Here is a 21627-nt window from a genome sequence, read left to right as displayed (position 1 = left end):
ACTAAAAACTGTCTCTGGAGTTTTTATCCCCTTTGCCTGGGCACTAGGGGACAGGAAGTCTCTCTATTACCACCCTTATACTGAGCAACTAGGAGAGGCCTAATGCCCATGATGCAGGCCCAGCCCCACTCCTCTCTGTAGGAGGAGCCCAGGCCTTCTCATTCAGCCAGTCTTTGAGCCCCTTACCAGGACCTTTCTGGCCTCCAAGGAGGCCCTGGGGGGGGGGGTTAGCACACTTAGCTACAGAAGAGGGGTACTTAGGACTCACTACCTCATCATTGTCAACACAGATAATAGTTGCTACCAAGAGGTTTCTCTGGGAGCCAGCCTCCTTTATCTGTTCCGCATATACTGCCTCTTTTCTCTCCATTTTCCAGATGAAGAAATTGAGTCTGGGCACGGTGAAATGACTTGCTTGAGGTCACACGTGAAACTCCCTGACACTAGGAGCCTTTAAGGACGGTGCTATGAGGTGCTGCCTGGCACCTGCTGCCCGGGCTGGGCACTCAGCCTGTGAGTGGAAACCTAGCCCTAGCGCGCTCTCCCCTTGCCCCCCTTCGTCCTTGCAGGGGCTGGCATTGTCCCGAGTCTGAGCGCTGGGTGCTGCGACCCTGTTCAGAGCAGCACCGGGAGGGCTGCATCAAGCCAAGACTCCCCTTGGGTTGCGGCCCTCCGGCCTACACGGGTGGGCAATTGGTGGCGGGTCGGGGTGTCGAATGCCCTCTCTCGGCCCCCGGCCTCGGTAACGCGGCAGCACCTTCACACTTTCCGCTTGGCCCGCTGCTCGCCTTTCAGGCCGCCGCGTTTTCAATTGTTAATTTGGAAACGGAAAATAAGCCGGTTGGGCGGGGAGGCAGCGGAGAGGTAACCGGAGCCGCAGCGCGCTGGGAGCTTGCAGCGGCAAAGTCCCGCCCCCACAAACCCCGCCCCAAAGGACCCCGCCCCTTCCACTGTGTCCCGCCCAGGCCGAGATCTGGGGTCCCGCGGCTCTTACCCTAGAGCGGGTGCAGTTCCCTTTGGCAGAAAGCTCTTCTGGGCCAAAGACTGAGCCGGGTAGGGGTCCCCAGAAGTCTCCCCCAAGGACATATTCCTCTCCCGAGGAGCTCCTCCCAGTGTCAGCCTCCTGTGTCCCCAGGTGAACCTGAACCTTGCTCAGACTTCATCCCAGGAGACCCCTACCTCCAGGCTGCAGCGTCAGGGATCATTGGTCCCGTTTGACAGAGGGAGAAACTGAGTCCTAGAGAGGGACAGATCACGTGCTTTAGGTCCACCAGCCAACGCAGAGCTGAATTCAAGCTCGTTCTGGCGGTGGTAATAGCAGGGTCTATCAGCAGAGGACAGGGCATCAGAACCAGAGACAGTTGTCCCCTGATCTGCACAGCCCTGAGGCTAATAAAGTTCTGCTTTGGTCTACCCCACTCCTTGATGCCATTATTCAGTAATGGGAGAGTTCTTGAAGGTCCCATCTAGGTTCTGCAAGCAAATAAAGTATAAAAGACCCTCTTCTGGGTGACCCCGGAACACTCGCTGACTTCCTAGAGAACAAGGAACAGGCAGCTTCAGAAGCTGACCAGAGTCTCACTTCCTGTCCCGGAAGCCAGAGTAGCCAGCTGGACCAGCCAAAAATAAGGCTCTTGATATCTTCCCTCCTGCCGCGGAGGGCACTGACACTTTGCCAACTGGTTAGCCAAGTTAGGTAGAGAATCTGCCCGCCTAGGTTCCCAGCACCGCTTATGCCCCTGTGCTATGCCCTCTGGTGCCCCCAATCCTGACTCTTCTCAGAGCCACCAAGCAGGCTTCTTCCCTTTAGAGGACTCTGGCCTGCTGGCATTGTAGGCTGGGTAGCCCTCCGTTGACAGGAAACCAGAGTGTCTGCAGATAAACTCTTAGCCCCCACCTCAGCTATGGGACAGCTCACATGGCAAGTCTTGTCCAGCTCACAGGGCTCATTAGCTTTGGTCAGGCTGGTTCTGGGTTTGGGGTTCTAGGGGGGCACTCAGCTGCCCCGGGTGTGGCCTGTGAGTTTGCATGCTGCTTTGCTTATTCATATCCACAAACCTCGGTCTGGGTGGGGTCCTCAATGGCTGAGTCTGCAGAACCACCAGGCTGGGCTCTATCTTGGCACCTGAGCTCCCCAGGGGGCCCTGCCCTCCCCCAAAGCTCCTGTTCCATCCTGTCAGCTCTTGCCAGTGCGCTCTCAGCTTTGGGAGTACTGAGAACCAAGTGGCTGGGACTGAAATCCCTCCTCCCCCTCAGCACAAACCTGCTGACTTGGAGAATAGAAGACTCCTTAGAGGTGACCCTGACCCCTGTCAGATTCAAGTAGTTGGGGAACTGAGAAATCCTCAAACGAAGTACTGCAGGAAGGGCCCAGACAGGTTCTGTCCTGGCCTCTTGGTTTTTTGAAGGGTGGATGGTGGTGGGACAAACAAAAGAACTTTACCCTCAGGCCTGGGCAATTCAGGGCTAGGCCCAGTGCTGTGTAGACTGGCCTTCTTCTGAGACTCAGTTTCCCTGTCTAGAAGTGAGAGAATTGGTAGCTTTCGAAGGGATCTTCAGTGCCAAGATTTAGCCCAGATCTAATCACATCTTGCCATCTCCACTTCTTGAGCAAGTCACAAGAGGCTCCTGCTAGGATAGCGCCAGCAGCCTCCCAGCTCAAGGCGGGAGGGGGGGCTAGTTCCTCTTCTCTCAGTGTCCCCCTCCCCCCACTTCCCTGGTCCACGCTGCTCCTGCTCACATTCCTGCGTCTCTCCTGGGAGTGGGGAACCATATCCTCAGTTACCCAGAGAATGGCATCGGCTTCCACCTCTCGCCCTCCCTTGCATTTCCCACTCCTCCCTGATGGCCAGGAACACACCAGGCATTCTCTGGCTCAGGCCTTTTGCATTGCATCCGATGCCTGCATGGCTCCCTACTTCCTCCACTGTACTCAAAGGCCATCTCCCAAGGCTGCTTTCCCTGCCCACTCTCAGTACAATGGCTTCCCCACTTCCACACCGGGGCTCTGTGTCCTTTTTATCCCTTAATTTTTCTCCATCGTCATCTGATGACTTGAACCTTAACTTTTTATTATCTCTACCAAGAATGTAAGCTCGCTGAAGGCAGGGCTTGCATAACTGTGCTTGTCTTGTGAAGAATCTTTAGTAAACGGTCACTGAATGCATAGTAAATGGTTACTGAATGAATGGATGGATGAATGAGTGGATGGATGAATAAATACTTTGTGGTTCAGAGCTGTGTCATTTCCTCACAATTCCTCCTGCTTCAGGGAGTGTTGAGGTGTGGAGTCAGGAGGGGCCAGTGTGCTGGAGGGGAGGGACACACCTTTTCTCAGGGAACTACCCAGCATCCATTTGAGTCAGACACAGGACATGCCTGGTAGAGAGGACGGACCTCTGGGGCTGTGGTGGCAGCGATTTCAACAGAGGTTTTCACTCCACCATGGAAGTTCACAAAGAGATGGGAGTGGGGGATCACAGGAGTGTGAGGTGTCTTCCACCTAGCCAGCCTGGTTCGAGGTACATACACATGGGAGATGGGGAGGAGGAGCAAAAATGGTGGGGAGAGCTAGCAAAGCCCAGTGTGTTATGCTGGGGGAACGGAGCATGTTAGGGGATGGTCTGTGCCAGCCTGGAAGCCGGGGTTTGGAATAAAGCAGCCCGGTGGGCAGGATCTTCCTTGCCTCTCCACTTGAGCCTGAGACACAAGTCAGTGGATTCACCTTTAAAAAAAGAAAAACCAAAACAGCAGAGATCTTTGTGCAAGTAAAATCTTGTGTCAAACACAGGTGTGAAGTTGGGCCACAGAATACTCTTGGAACTTCTTAATGGAGCCATGGGAGCCACCTTGCATACGTCCCTCCAATCTGGGCAGCTTGTATTCTAGCCTGTAGCTCCCCTTCACCCCAGGCCTTAGCAGCTAGCCATTGGAGAAGTTGGGGCTGCCTTGCTAGCCCGTTTCCCCCTTGTTCCCTTATTGGCCTGTGTTGACATTTTGTGCAGCTCCTATGCCTGCTGCAGAAGGCAGTCTGACTGGTCCAGCAGGAGGAAGCAGAGAAAACAAGTGAAAGTTTGGTGGCTGGCCCTGCTGGGGAAAGATGAGGTTATTCATTAAATTATTAGCACATTTTCTGTTACTGTAACAATAGACTTTCAAAGCTAGGTTCTTCGTATAGAAAAGAGCTCTGTTTAGCTCCTAATTCTGGAAGTTCAAGGGAGTGCCAATTGGCTCAGATCTCGTGAAGACCTCATAGATGATCATATCACAGTCTTGGGACTGAATGTGAGATTGAGTGATCACGTGGTGGTGGGACAGAAAGCCAAAGACTGGAGTTCAAGAACTATGCCAATGCCTTTGAGGCCACACTCTCAGGGATCTAACAACCTCCTATCAGGCTCCGTGCTCACTCACTATTGCCACACTGGGGACCAAGCTCCAGACCCCTAAAATCCCTAGGAAATAAACCACATTCAAAGCATGGCGCTCAAGCGCCTTTCCCAGAAGCCACCATTCTCCATGCCCTGTGCGGCAGAGGAACTAGCTCAAAAGGGATTGGCCTAGGAGGTGGACGGTGGTAAGAAAAGAGGGTGTTGCAGAGCCCTTGAAGCCAGAAGTACATCCGGGATTCTGGGACTGGAGGATGGGAGGTGAGCTTCAGGTCTGTCATGGCTGCTCTCCATACCTCTCTGCCCCTTCCCTCCATGGCTCCTGGCTCCCTCTAGAGAGAGGCGGATCCAGGGAGGGGCTGATGAGATAGGTGGTTCAGGGTGTAGGAGTACTTGATGCACAAACATGAGAATCTGTGTCTGGACCATCAAGAACACTGGGCAAGGCCACGTGTGCCCGTTGACCCAGGTGCTGGGCATGGGGGCAGAGATAGGAGAGTCTCTAGGGGCCTGCTAGCAGCCAGCCTAGCTGAAAATGGCGAACTCTAGGTTCAGTGAGAGACGCTGTGACAGAGCAGGACATTCGCCTCGTCCTTTGATCTGTGCACATGGGACCCGTGTGGGCACATGTACGCATGCACATACCCTCCCACGCGAACATACTAAAAAATAAATCCTGTTGGTTCAGCCCAACCTCTGTGGTAAGTACACACACACACACACACACACACACACACACACACACACATCCCACCTTGGTTTTATTCTTTGGAGCCAAGGTCTCATGCACTTCAAACTGGCTTTAAACCAGCTATGTAGCTGACACTGGCCCTGAGCCCCTGATGCCCCTTCTTCACCTCGTAAATGTTAGGGTTTCAAACATGTGTGCCACCGTGCACAGCCGGTGGAGCCTTCTTGGTTCAAATTCCAGCCAGGAGGGGCCGTGGAGTCATTCCTGGGTCTTCCATGAGGTGCCCAGCTGGGTTGAGAGGATTCCAATGGCTCGGGGTGGGTCAGCCCACAGCAAGCAATTCCAGTTTCTAATGGAGCCAGCTCAAGGGGTCAAGTTTTTGCAACTTGTCCAGCTGAAGGGAATGCATTTTCTAATTGGTCCTCCAATAGGAGGCATTTTTTTTTTCATAGTTTGCACTATGTGCTGGCAGCTGTTGTCCCTCCAGGGACATCCTTGGAGAAAGTAGAACTAAGCTGAGGGCTGTCTCTATCTCCTACTGCCCTGCTGGACAGTCCATCATAAAGCTGAAGTAACCCTAGCCACTGTTGGATTGCCTGTCTCCCTCATGTTACAGTCAGGGAAACTAAGGCTCCTTTAAGACCTCATCCCATCCCTGAGCCCCGTTCTGGACCTCTGGCCCAGAGATACAGCCGTGCCAGAAGCAGCCTTGTGTGGGGCCCTGGGTCACGTGTTCTTATTCCCTCTGCCGTATTTAGAATCGCTGGATCAGGGGAAACTCTCCTCCCAGCCCTTGAGGATTCTTGGAAAGAGCCACGCTCTGAGGCCCTCTTAACGCCCCTCTCAGCAACACCCCAACCCACAAGATAGAGCAAGTGTTCCCCCCTGCTTAGAGGCTGTGGGACCATTCAGGCTTTTCTGCAGCCCCCTTGTCGGGATGTGATTGTCGAGTCTGTTGAAGCCCCTTCTTAGCCTCAGTTCTGGTTTGAGGCTCAAGAAATACCTTTCGGTAGGCAGGTGGACTGGGGATCATGGCTTCTGCCCTCCAGGAATCTTGCCTGAGTGCTGACAGTCTGCCACCAGGCTTCTCCCACTCAGGGGAACAGAGCAGCCCTGCTCAGGGGGCCCCAGTCTGGAAAGCAAAGGAGTCACGTACTGCCCAGTCAGAGACAAATATCAGGGAGCCAGCTGGTTGCTAGGCAGGTCCCAGGCACTGACTGGCAAGGCTCAGGCTCGGGGCGGGACCTTGGAGGGAGGGAAAAGTGGAGGGAGGTCCATCAGGAAAGATGGCAAAAGGGCGGCGTCTGGCTTGGTGAGGGAAGCATCCCCCAATTCCATTCACATAGGCTGCTTCCTCACCCCATATTCAAACCTGAAAAAAAAAAACACCCAGAAAAACCAAACCCGGATGATGCAGGTTTTGATACCCATCAGCCCTCTCAGGCTCCGCCCTTCAGCTCCTACAGAAGCCCACCCCTATGTACTTTAACTCTATCTGGACCTGTTCAGGATTTTCTCTGCCCATGAGGCTGCCCAGACCAAGGGACCTAGTGATCATCATGTCACCAAATCCGATAGACATTTTTCAGGGCTTGGACACTGCCGTCCCCTCCTCCCCTCTTGCTGTCGTCTATACTTGCTTCTCTTGACGTCTGTGCCTCTCTTCTGGTTTCCTCCCCATCTCCTTGAGTCAACTCTTAGGGACAGAGAGCTCCTCCCTTCACACTGCTAGGGTGTCACCGGGTCCTCCTCTAGATTCACCGCATGCTCACTGGATTGTCGCAGCTGTCCCCATGTCTACCCCAATATCTCCACATTATTCTTCTACCCAGTTCTGTCTTCTTACCCAGCATGCCTTGCCCCCAATACCTGCCTCTCCTCTGGGGTCTCTCAGTTCCCATGCCTTACTCAGCACTTCTAGCAGCACAGTGCCCTTGTCGAAAACAGAGGGGTTGTTCTTCCTCATTGTCCCTGAGTCCCCCTTCCTCTAGTGCCACCAGTCCATTCGGTCCTCTCTATTTTCTGTTCCCACTTTGCCAGTCCGGACTGCTATCATTTCCCAGATGAGTTATCCTGGAGCCTCCTGGCTCATATTTCTCCTCTGCATCTCCATCCCACTCCATGGTCTACACTACGCAGGTGGTGGACCTGAACACCAGTGGGAGTTGTCACTTCCTCTCTAAACTCCCCAGTGGCTCCCCATTCCTTCAGGCTCCAATACCAGAGGGTGCTCTCCTGGATCCGACCCTCTCGGTGTTCCCTACTGGGTCACGAACTGCTAGCCTTCTGGGCTGGCTTCCATAGACTCCCCCATCTTTGCCACTGGTGTACCTTGCTTCTTCGGTCTGGCTCACCCCTGTTCCTGTCTGGTTACGTCTCCGCTTCAGCTGAACCGACATCTTCTTGGAGCAGCCTCAGTCTCTTTAGGACAGTCACCAGCTCTCCCAGTGTGTCCCCTTTGTGATGCTTGGCAGTGTCTTGGGATCTGGATTATTTATTTCTGCCTTGATCATAAACCAACTGAGTGTAGATGAGATTAGTGGTTCTGAAGTGAGTATTGCTCAGATAACTTAGGGGGCAACCTCTCTCCTTCATACTGTGAGAATCCCTGCCATCCTCCTTCCCACCTGCCGTATGTCCATTTCTCTAGCTTTTGAGCATCTGTCCTTCCAGGGATGTTTCTAGGGATTCGGAAACGGAGCCGATGACTGATCTTCTCCCTTCCCACCCCACTGCTGAAGAGTCAGCAGGCTTATGAGAATCTACTCATCATTCAGTGTCCCCTGCCTTTGTGTGGTTGGCTGGGAACTTGAAGCTCAGAGAAATAGTTTGACCTTGTGGCCCGGGTGGTCCTGGGTTCAGGTCCTGCATTATGACTTTGGAAAGTTAATACTCCTCTCTCTCTCTCTCTCTCTCTCTCTCTCTCTCTCTCTCTCTCTCTCTCTCTCTCTCAACAGCTTTGTTGAGAAGTAATTCCTATCTATAACATAGCTCCCCTTAAAGTGTGTATTCCAGGATCTGTACACTCCCAGCCTGACATAACATCCCCAGATACCGCCTTATGCGCCTGGAGAGCCATGGTAGGGACAGGGAGGACTTGATGGAGAACATGTGTGTGGAGGGTTTGGAATGGTTGGGCCAATGGTTCTCATTGGGGATGGCACATCAGACCAGTGGTGAAGCTGATGCTGGCATGACACCTGCCTCCCTGACAACCCCCAGTCCTGGCCTCTTCCGGTAGTGACTTGCGGAGGTGTGGACGGGGAGACAATAAGACTACCATTGTTTTAAAGGTGCTGACATGGTGCCAAATGTGGAGGCTCATGCTTGTAATCCCAGCATTTAGGACTTCGAGGGAGGGGGAACTTGGGTTCAAGTTAGCCTGGATACATACCGAGACCCTGTCAAAAGAAAAACAAGCTAAACCCTAAGTTGGTTAGTGATGGAGCCCCATTTCCACCATGAACTTTCTGATTCAGACATTGCCAAGGAAGTGCCCAGAAATCAGCATTTTACCTTTTAAGACAAGGTCTCAATATAGTCAAGGATGACCTTGAGTGTCTGATCTTGCTTCCACCACGCGAGTGCTGGGATTACAGGCATGTTGCCACCATTAACAAGCCTCCAGGGAATTCGGATGTTCTCCGCAGTTTGAGAATTGTGGATGTAAGGAAATATCTAGCTTTCCCTCTCTAATTTTCCTGAATGAGTAGGGGGGTAGTTGCAGAATGGGGTATGGTGGACAGAAAAGACTGTGATAGGCTTCCTGACAGGTTTACAGTCTATCCCTGGTCGGCTACATCTCTAACTCCAGGTTGGCTAAGGGGTTACTCTGCCCCCAGGTGAGATGCATAAAGAGGTAGTGGAAAGGGCCTCCAGTCTGGCGCCCTGCTAGGGAGATGGCAAAGGCCCTGACCAGCCACCTGCAAACCATCTCTACTCTTGTAGTCAGAGAAACTGAGGCCCAGAGCAGCTGGGAACAATCCTCAAGCAGGCTTGTTTGTTATATGATGAAGTCATACACCAGCTTGGCCAGACTTCCTCCATCTCCTAAGCTCTAGCCATCTGAGCTGTGTTTCCCCAAGAGCATCTGGCATCCCTATGTGAAGGCTAAGGCCAAGGTGGCATTGAGGCCAGAAGAGAGGTTTCTAGCCTCAGATCTGCCCGAGTCACTGTGGGACCTTAAGCAAATCTGCCAGTCCTGGGTCTCATGTCTTCATCTTGAAGAGAGGAATAATTATTCAGGTGACAGGAACTGGGTGTTGTTCATCCTCAGCTCCAACACTAAATTGGGGGCCTAGGGTAAAAAAGTTCTCATCCCTGCTAGTGATTAAGGGAAGGTGAAATTCAGGGTTTTGTTGTTGCTTTAGACAGAGTCTATGTCCCTGGCTAGCATGGAACTTACTATGTAGATCAGGCTGGCCCCTAAATTATGGTGATCTTCTTGCCTTCAAGAGTGCTGGGGTTAAAAGTGGACACTGCCACTTCCAGCCGGGTCAAGGGATCTGAGAGCAGTATTTGCCCTATGGAGCTGGTCTAGATTAGGGACATCTTAGGAGAGATGCTGGGGCGTCTATTCAGTCAGGGTGGGTGTGCTGAGTTTAGGAGATTCCTCCCTTGATTCAACATGCAGACTTTGGTTTAGTGACAGGGTGTTTGACTGAGTGTTAATTCCTGCTGTTTGTCTTCTCAATGCTGTGAAACCAGTCAGTCAGGGAAAGGAAAAGGGAACAGCAGATGAGGCCACTGTTGTAGAGAGAGGAGGCTGGGGAAGGCCTCATCAAGGAAGTGGCATTGGAGCAGGCACCCGGGTAAGTAAGAGAGCAGCCAACAGAACAAACCAGCAAAGCCTGGAGGTGGACATACTTAGATGAGCTCCTGGCAGGCTCAGGGAGCTAGGATGTTGCAGCTAGTAGTATGAGAGCAGAGGGGATTTGGTGCAGAGGTGTGTGGACAGGGTTGGGATGGGGTAGACCTCCGAGGGTACGCTGGCAAGGCTGAAGAGTTTGACCTTTGCTCTCCAAGCGTGACCTGAGAATTTCTCAGCAGTGATGGCTTCCAGCTTTGAATTGCGGGGATCTTGAAGGAGTAGGTGATGTGTGAAGATGAGAGTGGAGGCAGGGAGCTCCGCGGGGCCGATCGTGGAGGCTCAGTCAGGAGTGGGGAGCTGGGTCTGATAGAAGCTGAAGGTTGAGCTAACTGAACTGCTACAGAGCAGGAGGTGGGGAGTATAAGACAAAAGAATCACAGCTGACTCAGATAGCTGGCCTCAGTACCCAGGAACCATCGCTGAACGACTAGGGTGAAGGAAAGGAGATCTTAAGGGGTGTTGAGATTCTAGTTTAGGGCATGTGTGGTTCCAGGGGCCCCTAGATACCCAAGAAGAAACTTTGAACTGGTAGGTGGGCATAATGAGCTAGGCTCTCAGGAAAGCCTGCCACAATCTCACACCTGCTAGGCAGAGTTGTGAATATAGTAAGGGCTGGAGGCAGGACTGAAAGGGATTTTTTTTTATGGTTTGTATTTCCTTTTCGAAAAATGCATTTAAAAAATATACTATTTTTTTTATGGTTTGTATTTCCTTTTCGAAAAATGCATTTAAAAAATATACTAGTGGTGCTGGACACAGTAGCTCATACCTGTAATCCTTGTTAGTCCAAAGGCAGGAGAATCACAAGTTTGAGTCTAGGCAGTGTAGAGAAACCCTGTTTAACTAAGTAAGTAAATAAATAAATAAATATTAATAACCGGAGGCAATGGGAATCAGTGAGATGGCTTCCTGGGTAAGAGTAGTTGCTGGCAAGCCTGACAACCTGAGTTTGATGCTCGAATAATGAAGAAAAGAGAGCCAACTCTTTTAGGTTGTCCTCTGACGAGCACACCCCTACTGTGGCATACACACACATCCACTATGTGTGCACAGACATACTTGCAGGCAAGACACGATACATATACCACTCTAGTAGAGGACCCAAATTCAATTTCCAGCGCCCACATCAGGCACTCACAACGACTTGTAAGTCATGCTCCAGGGGACCTGGCACCCTTTTATGACCTCCACAGGCATTACACTCATGTGCGCATACTCCCTCACACCACACACACACACGATTACAAGTAAAATCAATCCTTAAAAGTGATAGAGACTTGTCTTAGTCAGTGTTCTATTTCTGTGAAGAGACGCCATGACCAAGGCAACTCCTATAAAAGAAAGCATTCAACTAGTGCTTGCTTACAGCTTCAGAGAATTAGTTCATTTTTATCATGGCGAGGGGCGTGGCAACAAGCAGGCAGATAGGCAGGTGTGGTGCTGGAGAACTGGCTGGGAGCTAAATCCTGATCTACTGGCAGTAGGGAGGGGGAGCTGGGACTGAGAGTATCCTGGACTTTTGAATTCAAAGTCCACCTCCAGTGACACCACAGCTCCGCCAAGGCCACACCTCCTGGTCCCTCCCAACGGTCCACTGACTGAGAACCAAGAATTCAAATATATGAGCCTATGGGACAGTCTCATTCAAGCCACCACAGGACCACAGGGTCTGAGAATAGAGCTGAATAACTGAGCCCTTTATTAGAAAGCCCTGGGTTTGCTTCCCAGCACTGCAAAACAAATAAACGGGGGCACATCAGTTTTCTATCATTTAAGCCGTCCATATTCATTCTTAAAAAAAAAAATCTTAGGAAGCACAGGAAAGCAAACATAAAATTACTTCATTTTTGCCACTAATGGCGCATATGTAAAAGGTGTCTCTTTTTAAAATATAAGGATCACATGACCCTTGAGCTTTTGTAATCTGCTTTTTTGGCATAGACTATTGTGGATACTTGATGCCTGTGTAACTATTGAAGTGGCAAGAAAAACAAAGAGAGGGAAGGAATTCTGGAAGTGCTCAACAGAGAACTGCGAATACCCAGGACTGCCTGAGGTCTTAGGGACGCGGAGAAAGGCAGTGGAGGAATTGGGCTAGAGTGAGGGCCATGGTGTTCCCACTGCAGCCCTGCCCGTACCGCTCTCTGTCAGCTGCAGCTCCCGTTTCAGAGCCTGGCTGCTGCTGGACCTGTGGTTAGTGACTGAATCTGAGCAGTGGAGGATATACTTCCCTCTCCACTTGCCCTGTGTCTTTGCTGACTCAGCTCTGGGCTGGAACTGTCCGCAGAGGCCTCCATCTCATTCATCTGAAGCCCTCACTGACAGCTGCTTCTTGCCTCCTTGATCTGGGGGGCATTTCCTGTGGCACCAGATCCTGCCCTTCAGGGAGTGGTAAGTGGGCCAGATCCTACTCTCAACTGCCCATCAGCCCAGATTAGAGAAGAAGGCTCACTAGAAGAGGTCAGTGGTTTTCTTAGGAGTACACACATTTTCTCTCTTGCTCTCTCTCTCACACACACCCACATGTGCATATGCGCACGTACGTGCACACACACACACACACACAAAGTGTGCATGCATGCTGGAACAGAAATAAAGATAAATGGAAAGAGATTTGGGCTGGGCATGGTGTTGCACATTGGTAATCCTAGAATCAGGAAGACTGAGACAGGAGAGGGAGATAGAGTTCAAAGCTAGCCTGGACTACATAGCAAGACTCTGTAAGAACGAGCAGCCCCTGGGGCACAGACAGGAAGGCAGGCTCTGGAAGGGGAGTAGCAGAGGTTCTGGGGAACAGATGAGTGTGCGTAGGGCCGAAGGTGTGCAGAGGCTCTGATGGCATCAATAGAGCTCTGAGGACGCACGCCTGGGGAGGCTGCCTGGTCAGTGCACTGCGATGTTTCCAGGGAACAAGCACATAGCTTCCGGTGTTTGCTAGGGCAGGGGCATGCTTAGCACACCTTCTTCCAAAGAGCCCATACTCCCCTCCCTACACCTGCAGCCCTCCTGTGCGTGTCCATGCCTCAAGACACCTGATTATGAACTCTCCCCGCTTCCTCTCCTCTGGGGGACTCCCAGCTCCAATCTCGGGTCAGCCCTAGAAATACTCAGCAGCCTTGGTGAACCCCTTTCCTGCTGTAAGCCACTGGTTTTTTTCATGTGCAACCAACAACAAGGAAAGTGTTGGATGAGTTACATTCTATAATGTTCCTTTCTAGCAGGGCCACTTGGGAGCTTCACGCTGCCCCCTGGGTAGTTCCAGGCCTTCGGCTCCTCACTTCCAGATCCCCCTTTTCCTTTCCTTCACCCCTATGTTGCTGCTTCCATGTCGTCTCTGTCCCCTTTTTATTTGTGGTGTGTGTGTCTGGTTACGGGTGTGAGTGTCTGTGGAGGCCAAAGGAGGACATTGTGTGCCCTATGATATCATTCTCTGCCTTGTTCCCTTGAGACAGGGTCCTTCAGTGACCCCGAACCTCACTGTTTCCATGGAACTGACAGGCCCATGAGCTGCTACTGCGATCTGCCTGTCTCTGATCCCAGCACTAGGGTTATAGACACACGTGGTCATGCCCAGCCTTTTCACGTGTGTATTCGGGATTCAAACAGGGAGACTTAAGCTCATGCAGCAAATGCTCTCATTGCTGAGCCACCTCCTCAGCCCCTCACTTCTCCTGCTGACTCACTATGAATTCCAGAAAACACAGAGGCAGAGCAGCTGTCCTTATTCTTCAGTTGAGGCCACAGCTTCTGAGCTCTAGTGACCTCTGGAACACTTTACTTGGGCCTTAAAACGGAGCCAAGACCAGTGGGTGGCTGAGGCCGGGAAATGCTGAGCCTCCGTGTTCTCTCACTTAGCCCAGACAAAACTGGGAGGCCTCCTCTCTGCGATCCAGTCACACCAGGGTCCTCTGGACAGGGCTTGGGAGATATCTGTGCTTAATGACTCTGCGTTGGATTCTGTTTTCCGAAGAATTCTACCCGAATAGCGAGTCTCCTGACTCTGCAGCCCCTGCCCGGGGACCCTCAGTCATCCTATTCCCCCAGCCATCTAACCTTCCCCGCCATGCTCCAATTGCAGATTTTTGCTAGTCTTCAGCTGTCTGGTGCTGTCCGTGCTGTCCACTATCCAGGAGCACCAGGAACTTGCCAACGAGTGTCTCCTCATCTTGGTGAGTGCTGGGAGTCCCCTTTGGCATCTCCTCCAGGGTAGAACATCTTCTGGCCTGAGGAGAGAGAGCCTTCTAGAGACTGTGATCAGAGAGCAGACTGCTGCTTCTCTCTGGCTCATTCCTGGCTGGTGCAGGGAGATGGCCTGTGCTGTGTGAAGTCTGAGGATGAGCCCAGGATAGACTAGGTGAGTAGACTCCACTCTGTACCAGGACAGAAGCAAACCTTACCCTGTTAAACAAAAGTACACCAATAGAAGGCCTTCCGCCGACAGAGAGCCACTCTTGACTGCCCTCAGCCAGGACTGAGAGTCTAGAATGGCTGGAAGACTCAGGGCAGGGAGAAGAAAGAACTCAGGCTTCTTATAGAGCTAGACACTTGTGTATGGTGGCAGACTTGGGCTTCTGTTCTCCCTGGAGGACAAAGAGGAGGTCACCTCCCTTCTGGAATTCTCTCAAATCTTTCCAGGTATAAGAGGAACCTAACCAGGTGCCGATGTTCCTAACCCAGGGTTGGGCTTTGATCTGGGTCCTGGTCCCCCACAGGAATTCGTGATGATTGTGGTCTTTGGCTTGGAATATATAATCCGCGTCTGGTCGGCTGGCTGCTGTTGCCGCTACAGAGGATGGCAGGGCCGCTTCCGCTTCGCCAGGAAACCTTTCTGTGTCATCGGTACAGGCCTTTCCTATCCTGCCCCACCCCAAGACTCAGGGAGGCATTTTGATCTCATCCTTGACCCCATCCTGGCTCCTCATGAGTTTAGTGGACCCTCCCAATCTGCAACCCCACCCATTACAGTCCCAGGAGTCCCACACCCCAGGTCTTGACCCGAGGTGGGCTGGTGACTTCGACACCTCTGCCCTGCAGACTTCATCGTGTTTGTGGCCTCGGTGGCCGTGATCGCTGCGGGCACACAGGGCAACATCTTTGCCACATCCGCGTTGCGCAGTATGCGCTTCCTGCAGATCCTGCGCATGGTGCGTATGGACCGCCGCGGCGGCACCTGGAAGCTGCTAGGCTCGGTGGTCTACGCGCATAGTAAGGTGAGGCTGGGGAAAGATGGGGAAAACGAAGCTCCTGGAAACTAGCTGAGGTGCAAGCAAGAGGCAGAGCTGGGGCGGGGCCAACGCTGGGCAAATGGGGACTGGAGCTAGACCCAGGTGGCCTAGGGAAGGACTGCTGGGAGCTAGGCCTACACTGGGGCAAGAACTATTAGGGCTTGGAATATGCCTGTCTATCCGAGGGAAGGGGCTGAAGCTGAGCAGGGGTGACCCGGTGAGGGGGCGGGCTCAAGGCGGCTGGAGCCAGCGGGACAGCGCTTAAGGCCCAGCCTCAGAGGTAGGGCTTAAGGGTTACATCTGCAAGCCCCTTGGTTTGGAGAGGTCTGCCCCGGATGGAATGGGGAACTGGGTAGGCCCTAAGGGTGAGGCTGGGAAGGGATCCGAAGGGTTGAAGCCTGAAAAGATTAAGGACAGGCCTGAGATCTGGCTCTGGGGTTTCTGAGAAGGCCAGGCAGGGGCTCCTTTCTTGAAAAGGGGCTACTGGAGAAGTGTATGTATCCTTATCCCCCGGCTGGCAGGCACCCCTCCTCCTTCCCTCAGGAGCTGATCACCGCCTGGTACATCGGGTTCCTGGTGCTCATCTTCGCCTCTTTCCTCGTCTACCTGGCTGAGAAGGACGCCAACTCCGACTTCTCCTCCTATGCTGACTCGCTCTGGTGGGGGACGGTGCGTGAGGGTCTGTGCAGGTCCGCCCTTGCCCCTAGGAACTTCCCAGGACACTTCCTAGGTTTTGTCCCCTTACCACGGAGCCCCAACTCAAGCTTAGGTTGGCGCTTCTGAGACCAGTCCCTATGCTAGCCCCTACTGCTCTCTCGGACCTGTTTGCGCCCCTACATCCAGCCCTTTACTCAGTCCTCGTGACCTGTACTGCTCTTCCTTAACTAGCGTGAGAACCCGTCTGTACCCCTCCAGTCTCCCTGAGAAGTCCTTGAGATCAGTCCCCAGGGGCCACTAGAGGAGTTTGTTGGGGGAAGTCCTTGTCTTGTCATCTGTTTTCTTCTTGCACTTGCTGTGCCTTCAAGTCCTTGTGGCTGACCCCCATGCCCAGTCCTATGGGTAACCTGTTTGTATCTCCAGATTACACTGACGACCATTGGCTATGGGGACAAGACGCCACATACATGGCTGGGCAGGGTTCTGGCTGCCGGCTTCGCCTTACTGGGCATCTCCTTCTTTGCCCTGCCTGCCGTGAGTTCCTGCTGGTGGGTGAGGGAGGCTGGGGCCAAGACCTGACAAGTCTATCCTAAGTTTGTCTTGGGCAACCCGGGGTGCCTCAGATGGGCAGGTATGGGAACATTCTAGTATGCTCTTGTCCTTTCCCTACACTGCCTGCAACCATATCCTATCTCCGTAGGGCATCCTGGGCTCTGGCTTTGCCCTGAAGGTGCAGGAGCAGCATAGGCAGAAGCACTTTGAGAAGCGGAGGATGCCAGCAGCCAACCTCATCCAGGTACATGATGCTTGGGAGACCCCGTGCTTGCCAGCCCTGTGCACTGACCCATGTGTCCCAATTTAAAAACTACAGCTCTACTTCAAAGCTCAGAGAGGGATATGACTTGGGGGTGGGGTGGGGGGTGCTTTAGTCAGGGTTTCTATTGCTGTGAAGAGACACCACGACCACTAAAACTCTATTTATTTATTTATTTATTTATTATGTATACAGTATTCTGTCTGTGTGTATGCCTAAAGGCCAGAAGAGGGCACCAGACCCCATTACAGATGGTTGTGAGCCACCATGTGGTTGCTGGGAATTGAACTCAGGACCTTTGGAAGAGCAGGCAATGCTCTTAACTTCTGAGCCATCTCTCCAGCCCCACTAAAACTCTTGTAAAGGAAAAACATTTCATTGGGGTGGCTCCCTTACGGTTTCAGAGGTTCAGTCCATCATCATGACGGGAGCATGGTGGCATGCAGGCGGACAGTAGCTCAGAGTCCTACATCTTGCAGGCAACAGGAAGGACTCACTGGGTGGTACCCTGAGCATAGGAAACTTCAAAGCCCTCCTCAAAGCAATACACTTCCTCCAACAAGGCTATACCCAGTCCAACAAAGCCACACCTCCTAAAAGTGCCACTCCCTGTGAGATTATGGGGGCCAATTATATTCAGATAGACACAGGAGGGTGTCGCATGCCACGTTGTGGACAGAGCTGGGATGCTGACAGTGTTGTCAGTGATGTTCTCCTGCAGCAAACAGCGGGTTTCAAACTCCCTAAAGCCATCTTATTGCCAACTGCAGCCATGACCAGGGATGGGGAGAGCCTGGACCAGAGACTCCCATATCCAAGTACAGATCTAACTCTGCCATCTTGAAACTGGGTAGTTGTCTGTCAGCCTGCTCCACTCCTGGCACCGTGATACACTCACTGTGCCCTCAGGAATCCATACAATAAGGAGATGGTCCAAAGTTGGACTTTCAGAATTGCCAGCATTTAATGGGCAGGTGAGAAGGGAGCCAGTCAAGGAAGTAGAGGAGGAGTGGCCAAAGACCAGAGCAGGTATAGGAAGCCAGGGCATGTGGTCTCAGCTTCCCTCAGTGTGATGGATGTGATCGGAGTGGGTTCTGATCTGTAAGCCTTTCACTACCTTGGCCTCTCTCCAGCATAGGGGCGTGCAGGAGAACTCCTGTAGGAAGTAGTTTAAGAGTCCTGACACAGCACACCGCTGCCTGCTCCCCAGCACACCATCCTCTGACCCCCAAACCCCAGCCTGACTTGGCCCCTCCTTATCTCTCCTTCCCAGGGTAGAGAGAGCCCCTTCTCTCCCTCCCCGCTATCTCCAACAACCAGCCCAGCCTTTTCTTAGCATCCCTTGGGACACAATGGCCACTGTCCTCCCAGAGCAGGCCTCCCAAGGGGCATTGTAGGGGCAGGCGATTGGCACGGTCCCTGCTGAGAGACAGCTGGTATTGTGGTACCCATAATTAATGAGACCTCTGGCAGCTGCTCCCCAGCCCATGCCAGGGACCCAGGCAAGCAGGAAGTAAAAATATTTCTGTCTTCGGAAGGCGCCAGGCTGGTGAGGTCACTTGTGGCAACCCCTTAAGGACAAGAGGCACCCAGAGGAGGGGAGGCATCCGGGGCTGCCCCAATTCTGCTTTGTCCTGTCTAACAGTCTCTGTATCTTCCTATCCCGGTGGATCAATCCATTCACAGTCCTTCCCAGACCTTTTTTACCTGGATGGAGAGAGACAGTTTTTCCTCTCGTTGTAGAAAACTACCTCTGACCGTAGTTCCTTCTGCTGCAGAGTTTGTGGGCAATAATCTTTTCTGTTCTCCCTCAGGCCCTCGTAGTCCCATGTAGCAGTAGGCGGCTGATGAAAATACAGCGTAGTCGCTATTTGTAAAGCCATTCACTTAGTCAACATTCCCTCCCCAAACATTTGCAGAAGCACCTGCATGTGCCAGATACTGTACTTGGCACTGAGGATACAGTGGGGCCCAAGATGCAGCTTATGAAGAAAGACACTAACCAGACTCCGCGAATGTGTACTTAGCTAAGGGAGCTAGTGGGAGGGCTTCGCGGACCCTGGCCTTAAGTGTACCAGGCGCTGAGCTTGGCATTGGCTACGCATCTGTCCCTTCATCCTCACAACACTGTTAGGGCAGCAATGGTCAGTCTATTCTGCGTGGAAGAACAAATTAGAAGTCCATACCTGCCTGACCACAGACCTCAGCTCTGTCCCAGTGTTTGTAGGCCCCTGGCTCTGGTGCCGATTTACTGGGTCACCTTGAGGAAGTCATGGTTTCTTGGCTGGTAGCTACGGAATTAGACTTGGCCTCTGGTCACAGTATCACTCTCAGCTGGCCTGGGACTGGGTTCCCTCGGGGGCAGAGGGTTGGTGGGTGGCTAAGGACTTTTATGACTCGCCCTTCTCCCCGTGCCTCCAGGCTGCGTGGCGCCTGTACTCCACGGATACAAGCAGGGCCTACTTGACAGCCACTTGGTACTACTATGACAGTATTCTCCCATCCTTCAGGTAGGTGCTGCTGGAGTGGGAGCGGGTAGGGGCTGGCATTAATGCCCTTTGAGAAGATGCCCTCAGGGTTGAGAGAGGAGACTGCTCCAACAGAACCCTCGGGGCTGACGCTTCAGGTCCTTCATAACTTGGAGCCTGGTTGGTCCGTTCCTCAGCTCTTCTATGTCCACTGGGCTCAGGGTGTGGGTGCAGCTTTGCCTCTGAAGCTGAGCCCCACACACGGAGTGCTGGCAATCTACATGCTCACCAATAGGTGATGCCACCTAGGGAAGCGGCAGCCAGCCCATCTCTCCTCAGTCCTGAGTGGGCACACTGTAGCTTGTACCAACCAAGGTATCGCTGGTTAGAGACGGTGCTATGGCAGAAACGTGTGCCCGCCCCAGAGCCCCTGTGCGTGACTGTGTGATCCCTGTTACTGTTCTGGGCAGCAACCTCTGAGGCCAGCGATGGGTCTGTTCTGCTGGCCCCGGCTGGGCTCAGACTGAATGGGGGTGGCTCCATGCCGGAGGTTATTAATAGCATCATCAAGGTGCGTGGAGCCAGGTGCCTGGCCAGGCCCTGGGGCAGGAATGAAGACTGCAGAGCCGGCTTGGTTGGCTCAGTCCCACGGGCAGGGTGGCATGGACTGCGTGCTAGTCTGGGCTGCTGTGCTCAGCGCTTCTCTCCACCGTTTTTACCTCATTAGTTATCCTCCAGCAGCTGTTGCGTGACTCGCACCCGCACCTGGCCCCCTCTCCCTCCCTCCCTGTCCCACAGGCTTCCCAGGGGAGGAGTAGGAGGTAGGGGCGGGGAAGGGGGCTCCCCATGTCACTCCTCCCTCTCCCCATCTCCATACCTGGCAGAGGCAGAGCTAGAGGCTGGATTTGAAGCAGCCCCTTTGGGGAGGAGGAAGATGTTCTAAGGGATCTGGTGCTTAGAAATTGCCGTGGAAGTGTGGGAACACTCTGGGTGGGGTAGCCTGGGTTTCCTGGTAAGAGGAACAGCCTGGCCTGAAGATTTGGGCTCCGTTGGAAAGGCTGGTGAGGGCTGAGGGGCGGCTACCTTCCTGGTTATAGCGATAGGAAACAGCCTGGAGAGTGAGTGGATACCCGGCCCCATCCCATCTCCAGGAACTTCGTGGTAGGAGGGACGGCACAGGGCAGAGAAGAGGGGCTGGCCACCTTATGAAATCTGTCTTCAGCTCTAGTCTCCTCCTAAAACCCAAGTCAGGCTGGGAGACTAAGGATTTCAGAGCTGCTAAAGGCTGCTTGGTAGGCACAGCTCCGCGAAGAGGAGCAGAGTCAGCTGGACTCATCTCCTTCTTTGTGTGGGTGCTTTGGAGTTGTGCCCAACCCACATAACCATGCCTAGATTCCTTCCCATTTCCCAGAACTTCTGTTCTGGCCTGGGGTATTTATGAGCACCCTTAGAGGGTGGCTCAAGACTTGGCAGGATCAGTAGCCCTGGGCCCATTGGGTGAGGTGGGTGGTGTCCCCAAAGCCCTGCCTGTAGCTGATGGCGCCCTCTCCTGCAGAGAGCTGGCCCTCTTGTTTGAGCACGTACAACGGGCCCGCAATGGGGGCCTACGGCCCCTGGAGGTGAGGCGGGCGCCAGTACCTGATGGAGCGCCCTCTCGCTACCCGCCCGTTGCCACCTGCCACCGGCCGGGCAGCACCTCCTTCTGCCCTGGGGAAAGGTAGGGGCCCCCAGAGGCCACCACCTCCTCTTGCTTCTTCTCTTCCTTTTCCATTTTCTGTCTCACCCTCTCTCAGACCTCCTCCAGCCAGCACATGGGTGTATGGACCTGTTTGGGGGAAATCTCTGGCATTGTTGTGAGACGTGGTAGTTGTCGTCAGATGGCCACAGGTACAGACTGGGGGTCCTCTCTAGAGAGGCCACACTGGACTTACCTTTCCGTTCTCTGGGTCTCCCAGGGTCTGAGAGGGAGAGCTGTCCGCACCATTCTCTCCTGTCACCTCCACTGTTCATACCATTGTCCTCTCTCTCTCTCTGTTTCCACATCCCACCCCACCCCCCACCACTCTTCCATCCCTGCACCCCCATCCCTCCCGGGAAGCTGGAGAGAGGAGGAGGCCGCTGGCCCCAAGTGCTTACGGCTCAGGTAATGGAGGGCGCTTTTCTGTTCTGGGGTGTGAGGGCAGGGCTCCCCTCCCCCGGCATGCGGGAAGCAGGAGCCTGCTGGAAGAGAACTCTGTGACTAAGACTGCCACAGGACCTGCGTAAAACTCCGCCAGTGACTAACTAACACGCTTATCTCTGCAGCTCTTGTCTGCAGCTTTGCTAGAATGTGGGGGGGAGGGGTCCCTCCCCCCCCCGCCGGGATTCTCTCTCTCTCTCTCTCTCTCTCTCTCTCTCTCTCTCTCTCCTTCTGTTCTGAGATACTCTTTGCTGCCCCCAACCTCTCTCCCAACTTGACCTGGAGCTTTTGCCTGTCGAAAGAAGAACCAAGACAGAACAACACTTGCTTCATCT

The 21627-nt window shown here is 53.2% G+C and overlaps 1 protein-coding gene across 3 annotated transcripts in view; it reads left to right on the top strand.

The window, feature by feature from the left end:
• Kcnq4 (potassium voltage-gated channel subfamily Q member 4) overlaps positions 1 to 21627 on the top strand; it is a 51470-nt gene that overhangs the window by 15635 nt on the left and 14208 nt on the right. The window contains exons 2-9 of one of the 3 annotated variants that reach the window (XM_075945452.1): positions 14028 to 14118; positions 14662 to 14788; positions 14984 to 15159; positions 15718 to 15843; positions 16255 to 16365; positions 16532 to 16627; positions 19067 to 19155; positions 20669 to 20830. In XM_075945452.1, the coding sequence (XP_075801567.1) occupies positions 14028 to 14118; positions 14662 to 14788; positions 14984 to 15159; positions 15718 to 15843; positions 16255 to 16365; positions 16532 to 16627; positions 19067 to 19155; positions 20669 to 20830 (978 nt within the window). Of the gene's footprint in view, positions 1 to 14027; positions 14119 to 14661; positions 14789 to 14983; positions 15160 to 15717; positions 15844 to 16254; positions 16366 to 16531; positions 16628 to 19066; positions 19156 to 20668; positions 20831 to 21211; positions 21257 to 21627 lie in introns of all 3 variants that reach the window. The other 2 variants (XM_075945454.1, XM_075945453.1) reach the window with 2 other exon arrangements.

Source organism: Microtus pennsylvanicus, chromosome 13 (genome assembly GCF_037038515.1).
Source record: "Microtus pennsylvanicus isolate mMicPen1 chromosome 13, mMicPen1.hap1, whole genome shotgun sequence".
In the NCBI taxonomy this organism is placed as follows: domain Eukaryota; kingdom Metazoa; phylum Chordata; class Mammalia; order Rodentia; family Cricetidae; genus Microtus; species Microtus pennsylvanicus.
This window is presented reverse-complemented; position numbering and strand designations above follow the sequence as displayed.